Source organism: Dama dama, chromosome 4 (genome assembly GCF_033118175.1).
Source record: "Dama dama isolate Ldn47 chromosome 4, ASM3311817v1, whole genome shotgun sequence".
NCBI lineage: Eukaryota > Metazoa > Chordata > Mammalia > Artiodactyla > Cervidae > Dama > Dama dama.
Genome location: NC_083684.1, coordinates 67,814,531 through 67,827,225, shown reverse-complemented (window position 1 = coordinate 67,827,225; position 12,695 = coordinate 67,814,531). Strand labels below are relative to the sequence as shown.

The 12,695-nt window shown below is 46.3% G+C and overlaps 1 protein-coding gene across 1 annotated transcript; it reads right to left on the bottom strand.

The window, feature by feature from the left end:
* Nucleotides 1-35: 35 nt before the first annotated feature.
* LOC133055210 (cationic amino acid transporter 3-like) lies at nucleotides 36-6,361 on the bottom strand. Its single transcript, XM_061140637.1, has 11 exons — nucleotides 5,992-6,361; nucleotides 5,246-5,404; nucleotides 3,999-4,176; nucleotides 3,686-3,798; nucleotides 3,099-3,321; nucleotides 2,780-2,919; nucleotides 1,412-1,514; nucleotides 1,044-1,240; nucleotides 676-842; nucleotides 296-404; nucleotides 36-130 (listed from the first exon to the last, which is right to left on the bottom strand). Exons 1-11 carry the CDS (start codon nucleotides 6,359-6,361, stop codon nucleotides 36-38), a joined length of 1,854 nt encoding a protein of 617 aa, XP_060996620.1.
* Nucleotides 6,362-12,695: the final 6,334 nt, after the last annotated feature.

Here is a 12,695-nt window from a genome sequence, read left to right as displayed (position 1 = left end):
TCCTTGGGTTAGGCAGAATCAGCACTGGGGATGTTTTAATCCAGAGTCTGGGGGGTGGAGGCTGGTGGCCGTTGATGATTGTTCCCTGCCAGGCTGTGTCGGATCCCATATCCTAAGTATATGACAGATCCTAGCAAGGAAATGAGACAGTGAGAAGGGAAAGTAGGTGCTCTCGTCACCTACAAATGCCCAGTAGGCTTCCTGTTACGGCATCTGACAGTTTTGGGGAGGGCTTCTAGGAAGAGGATTGGATTCGGTCACTCAAGAGGACTCTTCACCCAAAAAAGCCTCTTACCAATTGTCATCCAGATGCCAAATAAGATCCAGGTCTCAGAGGTTATCTGCATCATCAAGTAAATGTTCACAAAGATGCTCACCAGTGGCAGGACAGGCAGAGCAGGGATCTGTGGGCAGAGTCAGTTCATCCCTGAACACAGTCCAGACGTCTGAAAGGGAGACCCTGCCCCATGGTTGTGGGAAGGCTCCAGTCTTACTCAGGCTGTGTGTTCAGTGCCTGCCCAGATTGGGTCTGTAAAGCAGTGAGTGTGGATCTGGGAAGGGTTCATTGGTTTTAGCAACTCTCTTTACTCCCTGGTCCAACAAAGATGTTTAAACCTCAAGCACGCAGGCTTCATTCACTCAAGGTGGACACTCTGGGCACGTAAGGTCACCTACCCTGAACAGAAGAGGAGAGGGGCTCTGGGGCTGCCTCCACATGATGACCGTGACCCCAGTGATGAGCAGCAGCAGCAGCAGCACCACTGTTGTGAGCACGGGGTCTCCAGAGAACACCTGGCTGGGCCACTGGGCCAGGATCAGGCTCAGGATGGACAGCAGGAGAACTGCAAGGGTCAAGGTGGAGAAGAACAGGCTGGACCCAGACGACAAAGGTGTCAGGACCTGGGGTCACACCCCTCCCCAGGCTGCCCACCTCAGGAAGGGCCATAATATCTCCAAGACCCCTTCTCAACTGCCAAAGACACAGAATCCCAACCTATCTTGTCAATTTCAAAGTATGACCAAAGAGAAATCCCACTGCTCACCAAGCAGAGAGGCACATCCATAGACAATCTGCCCAGATATCTTGGTGGGAGTGGTGCTGGTAGGGAACCACAGACTCTTTAGAATCCTTAAGGGTCCTGTTTCAGGTACAGGTTCTGAAGGACTTGCTTCAAGGTCAGAAATCTCATTTCCCTTCTCTGTTTTCTGCTTCTTGCTTAAATTCTGGTCTGGTTGGTACCTGAAAGAGGGATATCAGGGCAGTATTCACAGCAGTCCCTACCCATTCCACATCAGACAGTATAACCTTTTCTTGCCTTAAGCCTAGTGAGACATATAGAAGGCAGCAAGAAGGTAGAAGAGGATCACCGCCAAGAGTCCAAGGCTCTCAGCCAAGGTTAGTGGGTCTCACCTGAGGACAAGGACAGAAACCGCCACAAGGGTGTAAGCAGGCAGGACACCGGCTGACATGAGTTTCACCAGATCAAGGATCCCTAGGAGTGATGCTGTGAACCCTAGAATGAGGGTTGGGGAGGGAATGAGAAGTCCCTGGAAACATTCATGTTAAAGAAATTGGTGTGTAAATCTATGGCTGATTCATATCAATGTATGACAAAACCCACTGAAATGTTGTGAAGTAATTAGCCTCCAACTAATTAAAAAAAAAAAAAAAGAAAGAAATTGGTCATAGGAAAGAATGACCCATTGATGGATGAATGGATAAAGAAGCTGTGGAATATACATATACAATGGAATACTCATTTCAGTTCAGTTCAGTTGCTCAGTTGTGTCCGATTCTTTGCGACCCCATGGATCGCAACACGCCAGGCCTCCCTGTCCATCACCAACTCTCAGAGTTTACTCAAACTCATGTCCATCGAGTCAATGATGCCATCCAGCCATCTCATTCTCTGTCATCCCCTTCTCCTCCTGCCCCCAGTCTCTCCCAGCATCAGGGTCTTTTCCAATGAGTCAACTCTTTGCATGAGGTGGCCAAAGTATTGGGGTTTCAGCTTCAACATCAGTCCTTCCAATGAACACCCAGGACTGATCTCCTTTAGGATGGACTGGTTGGATCTCCTTGAAGTCCAAGGAACTCTCAAGAGTCTTCTCCAACACCACAGTTCAAAAGCATCAATTCTTCAGCACTCAGCTTTCTTCATCATCCAACTCTCACATCCATACATGACTACTGGGAAAACCATAGCCTTGACTAGACAGACCTTTGTTGGCAAAGTAATGTCTCTGCTTTTTAATACTATTCAGTCATAAAAAAGGAACGCATTTGAGTCAGTTCTAAGGAGGAGGATGAACCTAGAGCCTATTATTCAGAGCAAAGTAAGTCAGAAAGAGAAGAACAAACATCATATATTAATGCATATATATGGCCTAGAAAGATGGTACTGATGAACCTATTCACAGGGCAGCCATGGAGGTGCAGACATAGAAAAGAGACTGACGGACAAAAGGCAGGAGAGATGGAGAGGGTGAAATGAGTAGAGGGTAGCATGGACGCATATACACGAATGTATGCAAAATAGACAGCCAATGGAAATTTTCTGTATGACTCAGGGAACTCGAACTGGGGCTCTATAATAACCTCGAGGGGTGAGAGGTGGGAGGCAGACTCAAGAGGGAAGGTTCATAGGTATACCTATGCCTGGTTCATGTTGATGTACGACAGATATCAAACCAATTTTGTAAAACAATCATCAATCATTTAAAATAAGTATACAGAATTATTTTTTTAAAAAGGAAAGAAAAGGCTTCCTTTATTCACCTGTAAGAGTTCCGGAAGCCAAGATGGCCATGATGGGGGTGCCAGTACGGGTGTGGATCCGGGCAAGAACTCGGAAAAGGAGCCCTTCAGCTGCCATTGTGCAGGTCAACTGAAACATGGAGACCATGGCGCATAGGAAGCTGGAAGAGAAAATGGAAAGATGTGTGAGGATGTGCAGAAGCAGGAGAGACCAGGGCACCCTCAGTTCCTAGTCTACACGGTTCCGGTCTACATGATATCCTTCATCTTGTCTCTCAACCCCAAGGGCTGGGGTACCTGAGCATCTGATGGTAGATGGGGAGAAAACCAGGACACTGACCTGTATAAAAGGGTACACAGTAAGACAACAGCCATGACATATGCAGCCGGGTCCCATCCGACCTGGAGGAAAGCCTGTGGTAAGGGGCTGTAAGGGTAAATCTGGTAGTAGGGCACCATGAGGGTGAGCGCCGCTGAAACTCCAGAGTACGCCAGAAAGCCAATGAAGATGGAGATCACCATGCTCAAGGGGATGGAACACTGAGGATTTGGGGCTTCCTTCCCTGCAGGAGAGGAGGAAGTCCTGGGTCAGGAAAGATACTGGAATGAAAGCAGAAAATCCCCTTTCCTCTTGCAAGTCCAAAAGCAGGCTTTTGTTGTTTAGTTACTCAGTCATGTATGACTCTTTGCAACCCCATGGACTACAGCACGCCAGGCCTCCCTATCCTTCACCATCTCCCTGAGTTTCCTCAAACTCATGTCCATTGAGTCAGTGATGCCATCCAACCATCTCATCCTCTGTCGCCCCCTTCTCCTATGCCCTCAATCTTTCTCAGCATCAGGGTCTTACCTTCTACCAACCCCTGTGCCCAGGGGCAGCCCAACCAGCGGCCACAGCTCTGATGGGACACATAATGACCATGTTACCTGCAGTGACCATGCCATGAACACCAAAATAGGAGGTGAAAAGTATAGCTGCTCCTTGGAGAATCCCTTCGAAGCCAAAGGGCACAAACCCTCCAGAACCCAGAGGGCCCAAGCTATGGTGAGAGAAGGAAAGAGGAAGAACATGGGTGAAGTGAGTTCAGCCATTTCTACTGGGCTCCTCCCTTCACATCACAAGTCCTGGGCTCCAGGATCCCCATCATCTGGATCCATCAGCCCAGATGTCCTCAGTCCCCACCATGTCCCCAGCTCTGCACCACCACCACCCATGTATTACCAAGAGGACCCTCCTGACCTAAAGGTGCTGCTGGATCCAGATATGTTAGCTCTGTAGTCCTGTTCTGTGAGCTGCCAGTTGTGCAGGTCTCCCTTAATGAAGCCCGAGAGGATCATGAAGATGGGAACAAAAAGGTTCAAGCCTGTGGACACTTTGATAATCAGGGTTGTCACTCGAGCTCCCAGAACCAGTAGTCCTGTGGGAAAGATGGAATATGAAACATCCAATGTAATTAAATCCATAGACACAGAAAGCAGGCCAGGGGTGTCCAGGCGTTGAGGGTGGTGGGGGTGGGGTGGATGGGTGGATTGTGACTGTTCAATGGGTACAGGGTTTCCTTTTGGGGAGATGAACATGTTTGGAACTAGACGGAGATGATGGTTGCCACACTGTGAAGGTACTAAGTCCCTCTGGATGCTACACTTTAAGGGCCTTCCCTGGTGACTCAGCAGTAAAGAATCTGCCGGCAATACAGGAGAAGAAGATGCAGGTTCAATCCCTGGATTGGGAAGATCCCCTGGAGGAGGGCATGACAACCGACTCCAGTATTCTTGCCTGGAGAATCCCATGGCCAGAGGAACCTGATGGGCTGCAGTCCATGGAGTCGCAAGGAGTTGCACATAACTGAAATGACTGAGCACCCATGCAGACACAAGCACTTTAAAATGGCTAATTTCCTACTGTGCCAGTCATCTCACAACACACGTCTGTCAAATCATCACTTGGTACACCTTAAACATATACAATGTTTTAAGTCAATTATATCTCAATAAAACTGGGAAAGACAATAAATCAGTTTTATGCTATGAGAATAGCCTCTCAATTTAAAAAAAAAATCTGATCTGAACACAGAGGAAGAAATTTGTCACTCTAAGTAAATGATTCTGGGCAGGGGTGGTTTTGTCACTCAAGGGACATTTGAGAATGTCTGGAGACATTCTGATGATCACAATTTAGCACCAGTATCTAGCGAGTAAGGCTGGGGATGCAACTCAACATTCGACTATGATTTATAAAACAAACAAACAAAAAATAACCCTACAATGTGAAGTTCAGGACAGCCCTCAACACCAAAAGATGAAACATCACACACTGTCAAGGGTGCCAGGGTGGGAAAGCAATGGTCTATGTGCCTTGCCACCCTTACTCATAACCCCGATCCTTCTTTCCAGTCCTAATTCTACCTTCTGCCAACCCAAAACTTTCCCACACCAGTTCCCCCTCCAAACCCCACTCTTCCCATCCTATGTCTGACCCCTTCTCACCAGTCATCAGCAGTACCAGGCCCAGGGCAATGAAGTCTGGGTATGGGGCCAGGAAAGAGGGCATGTGTGGAGAGAAAGTTCTCTCTAACGCCTGAGAGATGTGGTTCCCAATGAGGCTGTCAAAGGCATAGCTCCAAGCCCTGGTCACGCAGGAAGCGGCTGCAGACGCAGAAGAAGGGAGATTAATGGACAATAATTAAACCCCTACAGTGCACCCTGGGATGTATTTAGGGGAAAAATAGACAAAATACTCACTCTCAGGTAGTTTCTTTGCATGGGATTGGGGAGAGAAGAATCAGATGATTCAAAAAATAGGTCAACTATTTAATGTTAGGAGGAGATCAAAGTTATGCAAGAAAAGAACACTTTTCTTGGAAGTGGGACCAGGAGGGCTGAGAGATTAGGACTGAAATTTTAAATCAAGTGGTAAAGGAAAATCCCATGAAGGCAACAGCTGAGCAAAGACTTCCATATGGTGAGGGGAGAAGCCTGTGGGAACTGCCTCCCTCTCACCCACCCCCTACAGTTCCCTTTCTCTGGGTTCTCGGCCCATGTTTAAAAACAAAAAAAAAAAACAACAACAACAACAAAAAAAACAGGATAGCTCAGTACAGCAAAGCTGTGTGGCTTTCTGGAGCTTCCCTCTACAAGCTCCATAACAGTGTTCATGAATGAGTGAAGACTCCAGTTACCCTCCTAGTTTCCTGATCTTAAGCTCCACATCATTCCCCTCCCCATCATCTCACCAGCCATTAAATACAGCAAGACGTTCCAGCCAATGAGGAAGGCGCACAGTTTTCCCATGGCAACGACGCTGTAAAGATACACAGAACCGGAGCGTGGTACATAGGACCAAAATTCGGTATAGCAGAGTCCAGACAACACTGAAGACAGGGCGACCACCAAAAAGGAGATGACGATCGCTGGTCCAGCTATGAGCAGGATCATGACACCAATCAGGACGTACACGCCGGCTCCCAGAGTCCTGCACACACCCAAGATCACCAGGTCGAAGGTGCTCAGAGGAGCTCTGCGACTCTCAGACTCCTCCCGGGGCTCCAGTGGCCACTTGCGGACCAGCCCCTGACGAAACTGGCGAACATACTGACGCAGCATCCTAGAGGGGAGTTGAGGACGTTAGGATCTGCTGAGCAAACAAGACACAAAGTCATCAAGGAGGTCCATCCGCCCTCGGCCCTGGGAGTCCAATTCCACGGAGCAATGGAGTGATGAGGGTCAGGCGGTACAAGGACACATGGGCCAAGTTCTCCACCTCTGAGCTTTGGTTTTTCAAACATAAATCAGGCATTTAATATGTTTCAAAGTTACTGGAAGCGTTGCTTGAATAGAACTGAGGGGGAGTGGTGTTTTGTTTTGTTTTGTTTTTTTCTTTTTTTAATCTCCTCTAAATGTGCTCTTTTGGCAAGTGGACTGTTTTGAGCTAAAGATGATTAAGACCAAGCAGACTCAGGAGAAGCTCCTTGCCTCTCCCTTAACTGCTCAAAATAATGTAGATTATACTGCCTATGCCAGGAAGAGAGCTATCACCGGAGAGAACTTTAATTTCAGGAAAACATACCCGCCTGGAGGAGCAAACATTTGTTCATTAGGCACTCGCTCTTCCCATCCTCCTTTGGGTTGTCTTCCTCCTCCTTGAAGCCCCAGATCCGGGCCCCCTTCTCCTTAGCCAAGGGGAGCATTTAAGCCTTAAATGCCTGAGTGCTTTTGAGCCTCAGAGTTTTTTAAGGGGCTTCTGTAAATGTATTAATCTGTCTTATGTCAATTTAGTTATTTAGACCAGCCAACAAACCTAGAAAGATAAGTTTTCCACCCCTACAGAAGCAAAAGCCTCAAACCCAGTGCCAGGCACACAGTAGATGCTTAATTGGTATGAGTTCAATGACAGACCAGGCTCCTCCGGTGGCTCAGATGGTCAAGAATCTGCCTGAAATGCAGGAGACCTGGGTTCAATCCCTAGGTTGGGAAGATCCCCTGGAGGAGGGAATGGAAACTCACTCCAGTACTCTTACCTGGAGAATCCCATTGACAGACGAACCTGGAGAGATCCTGTCCATGGGGTTGGACACGACTGAGTGATTAACACACACACATGCACACACAGGGAATTGGACAGGGGAGACTGGAGGGCTACAGTCCATGGGGTTGCAGAGTCGGACGTGACTGAGGTGACTTAACATGCACAACGCACACTCGCACAAGTGGATAAGAATGCTGGTTTCTGAATTGAAATCAACCACATCAGCTGGTTCAAATCCAGCTCTGCTCTGTATTAGCTTATCTGACTTTGCACAAGCTTTACACCACTCATTACCCTCTTTTCTTCTACAGAACTGGGGAAAATTTATTATTGTTGTTGCTATAATTTTTCCCTCCCTTCCTTTATAAGTGTGCCGTGACTCTCTGAGTAATCAGAGAGCTCAGACTCCATACATTGTGTTGTCAAGGATGCTGAAACCTGGTAGCTTTATACTTCACTGCCTGCAGTGTGAAAAGAAATTAGAACTCTGAGTCCAGGCAGAAGGAGACGGAATTTGTAGGAGGTGTAGCCCCGTTCAGTGAAAGCATCAAACCAGACTGGCTTCCTGTCTTGCTGAACCTGCTCCCAGCTCCAGTTGTCTCACTGTATCCCACTGTGCACACTCTTTGATGAACCCAGGGTAGGCAAGGCAGGAGCAGGAAAGCCGGAAGAAGACGCAAGGAGCCGTAGGAACTGCAGACGTGTTTGTTCTCTCCTGGCTGATGCAGCAGCCATAACATCATGTAACATAGCCCTAATGTGGACATAACACTGCCATAGCAGAACACAACCTCCAGGGCTTTCCAGGGGGAGCTTATATATATACTTACAGAACAAAAGCCACTGGTGGCCAATCGAGTACCTTGTGACAGGCATGTGCAGTGCTATAAGTAATCTCTGCTGTTACATAATCACTATTTGCAAAACATGTGGCAAGAGCGGGAGGGCTTGGGGTGAGTGAGACTGACCGTGCCATCTTGGCTAATTTGCTCTTTCCCTACAACTCCCAAGTGCCTAGAGGGAAGGGGGTACTAAACTTCATTCTGAATCAAAAATGACAGGACTCTGTTTTGCTGCTTCTTTGGGGCCTGAAATATTTCCTCATTACACAGCTCTGCAGGACTAGGCTGACACAGTGACCACCAGTTATTTTGAGGGGGTCTCTGCCTAATGATATTCAAAAGTCCAATGTCACATTTTGGTTGAGAGCAAGTACTCAAAAATCCAGGAAACTATGATTAGAATCTTGCCTTCTCCACTACCTCTGAACAAGTTGTTTACTTCTCTGGACCTCTGTTTTCTTCTTTGTCAAATGCTACTAATGAATCTCTGGGAACTGTTAGTAGAAATGTAAAATGGTGAAGTTGCTATGGATAAAATATGAGAGTTCCTCAAGACACTAATGGTGGATTTACCATGTGATCCAGTAATTGCACATCTGGGTATACATCCCCCAAAACTGAAAATAGAGTCTCAAAGAGATATTTGCATTCTCATGTTTATAGCAGCATTATTCACAGTAGATAAAAGTTGGGAGCAACCCAAATATTCACCCATGAAGGAATGGATAAACACAATTGTGGTCTGTGCATACAGTGGAATATTATTCAGCTTTTAAAAAGCAGAAACTTCTGACCCATGCAACAACATGGAGGAGCCTTGAGGACATTATGCTAAGTGACATAAGCCATTCACCAATATACAAATAATGTGTGATTTCATTTCTGTAAAATCAAAGGAGGAGTCAAAGCCATGGAGACAAATGCAGGATAGTGATTGGCCAGGGCCTGGGGTTGGAGAAGGCAATGGCAACCCACTCCAGTACTCTTGCCTGGAAAATCCCATGGACGGAGGAGCCTGGTGGGCTGCCGTCTATGGGGTCGCACAGAGTCGGACATGACTGAAGTGACTTAGCAGCAGCAGCAGCAGCAGCAGCAGGGCCTGGGGTGAAGGCGAATTAGGAAGTTATTGTTAAATGAGGGCACAGTTTTAAAATGTTTTAGAGATTGGCTACATAAAAATGTAGATATACTTAACATTATTCAACTCCATATGTATTAAGTTGGCCAAATTTACATTATATGTATTTTACCATCATTTAAATAAATTGCTGCCCATGATAAATAACAGAACCAGCTTCACAATTACTGGTTGCAGCAAACCCCAAAATGACTGAATATGTCACCATGTCTTCATCTCCACGTTTACCAAAATCTGTGGATGTTCAAGTCCCTTACAGTTGCCCCAAAGTCAGCAGAACAAAAGCCCATAGATCCAAAGGGCCAGCAGTATACAGGAGACTGAAATCAGTGGTCCACATCATAAGACCTATACAAGGGTTGTGTTTGTGTTGTGTGCCTAGTCGCTCAGTCGTATCCGACTCTTCACGTAAGTACCCTCTAATATTATTTGAACATGAGTAAAAATTGTCTTGAGCCTCAGAGCACTGATCCATCTCCCCTACCTTTCCTTACACACACACACTCACACACACAGCACAGACACTTTCATCTAGAAAATGGGTCTCTCCATCCTCAGTCAGGAGCCAGGCTGACCTCCTGCACTCTGGGGTTGCAAAGGTCTCTTTGGGAGGATGTGAACTCAGCTCCCAGTCTCCTACAGGAGAGGGTGACCCGAGACTTACTGGATCCTTGGAGCAGAGCCTGGAGCACTGGGTCAGTCAGGGAGGCTGAGGTTAAGCCATGCGGGGCTGGAGCTGAGACATCTCCAAGAACCGAAGCGGAAAGTCCTGAGCACAGAAGACAGTCCTTATCCCTGGGTTGTTGGGGTGGAGATGGAGCTGGGTGGGTGGGGAGCATCTGCCGTGTTGCTATCAGCCTTGACTCCTCTGTGGTTACCCTCAGGGGGAGGTCCTGAGAGGGTTTGTGTGTGTGTGCGGTAAAATACCCACAACATAAAATTGACCATTATAGCCATCTTTAAGTTTCCAGTTCAGCCATGTCAAATACCTTCAAATTTTGTGCAGCCAAACTCCAGGACTCTTTTCATCTGGCAAAACTTCAACTCTGTACCCATTCATCAATAATTCCCCCTTCTCCTTTCCCAGTTCCTGACATTCACCATTCTACTTTCTTTCTCTATGAGTCTGACCACCCTAGGTTCCTCAGTTAAGTGGAATGATGCAACATGTGTCCTTTCCTGTGAAATTTATATCACTTAGTAGAATATCCACTCAGTTCTTCTCTGTCATAGCATGTGCTAGAATTCCTTTCCTTTTTTTTTTTTTTAACATTTTTTTTTTTTTTTTATTAGTTGGAGGCCAATCACTTCACAACATTTCAGTGGGTTTTGTCATACATTGATATGAATCAGCCATGGATTTACATGTATTCCCCATCCCGATCCCTGCTCCCACCTCCCTCTCCACCCGATTCCTCTGGGTCTTCCCAGTGCACCAGGTCCGAGCACTTGTCTCATGCATCCCACCTGGACTGGTGATCTGTTTCACCATAGATAGTATACATGCTGTTCTTTTGAAATATCCCACCCTCACATTCTCCCACAGAGTTCAAAAGTCTGTTCTGTATTTCTGTGTCTCTTTTTCTGTTTTGCATATAGGGTTATCGTTATCACCTTTCTAAATTCCATATATATGTGTTAGTATGCTGTAATGTTCTTTATCTTTCTGGCTTACTTCACTCTGTATAAGGGGCTCCAGCTTCATCCATCTCATTAGGACTGGTTCAAATGAATTCTTTTTAATGGCTGAGTAATATTCCATGGTGTATATGTACCACAGCTTCCTTATCCATTCATCTGCTGATGGGCATCTAGGTTGCTTTCCTTTCCTTTTTAACACTGAAGAATATTCTCGTACGGGTATACAGCACATTTGGCTTATCCATTTCTTGGTCAATGAGCATTTGGCTTGCTTTCATGTTTTAGTTATTACGAATAATGCTGCAATGCACAGGAGTTTACAAATGTCTCTTCCAGGGTATGCTCTCAATTCTTTCAAGTATATCCTCAGAGGTAGAATTGCTGGATCACAAACTTCTAAGATTTTTGTCTGCTTGTGATGGAGAAGATGAAAACATATTGAGAAATGGGGAAGTCATTTTGGCTTATCCATGGCTTAGCCTGAACTGTTTGTGAACTAAGACAGCCTGTCTGACCCTCACAGCTCATCTGCTTTAACTATTGAGGTAAAGAACATCTGTTTTGAAGATAAGAATGAGCAACTCCCTTCTTATGGCGTCCGTATTAACACTCCCTGTGAGATAAGGTTCCCTTCCCAGACACCAGGGAACTGCTGTCTTGCTGTCTCTGTACTAAGTCTCTCTCTCTCTCTCTCTCTCTTTTCTTTCTTTTTTTTTTTTTGATGGAGCAAGGGTGCTTTAATGATCTTTCTGTGAATTTATATAGGCTGTTGAACAAGGAATTTCTTTCGACAATGATAAAGACCAGAAAACCAAAAGTACAGCAATGGATAAGTCTCTCTCTTTCAAAACCTTGAAGAAATGAACCCCATCATGTTGTGAGTTCTTTGTTTGGATGAGGTGTAAGATGATGCTGGACACTACCCTTCAGCAGAGCAGTTCCTCAGAGCTATCGGGACACTCTCTCCCTTCCTATAGACCTCAATTTGACTCAAAGAAAACTCTTTCCTATTCTTTTTTTTTCCTACTAGGTGTAAAAATGCCGCGGCAAGTGAAGAGAGTGCCAGAGTGTTAAGAGGCTTTATTGGGCAATAGCTCCCAGGCAGAGTTCCCAGGAGAAGGCAGGGGGGAAAGCGGGAGTCTGCAACCTGCGGGAAGCGGGGCAACACTTATATAGCCTGGCGGATGCGGAAGTGGCGGGACCTTTCCATATATGGTTAGAATCGGGCTCTAGGGTGCTGATTGGACTTTTCAGTCTCATGTCAGTTTTTGATTGGACGGAGTCTTGGTACCTTCGCGTCCATCATTCTGACTGGCAACGGGCTGTTGATTGGTGGATGTCTTATCCGGGACTTTCCGGTGGGGGCTTCTCCGTCAGCATTTTCCGGCTGGCGCTTTGCCGTCTGCGGTCAGCGTGACCTTTCACTAGGAAGTACTTTAATCTTTTTTCTTAGGAAAAAAAATCCAAACACTAACAGTTCACAACATTTCAACAACAAAGTACTGGCTGAGAGAGGTTTCAGGAGCTGGGGATTCTAGAATATTAGGAAGAAAAGTTAGTATCTTGCTTCACTGTAGATGGATGGCACAGGTCATAAACGGGAGACTTCTGATTACTAAGAGTTTCAGAACCCAGTGGAATGACACTTCCTTCTATAGTCTTTCTTTAAAAATCTTCCTTCCTATCTCCCTTACTTCCTCAGAAATGCCACCACATAAAGCCCAGTAGCAGTCAGCTTAGGCTCCAGTCTTCCCCCTGGGACAGAAAGGGGGCGGTGAAGAGATAAGGAGG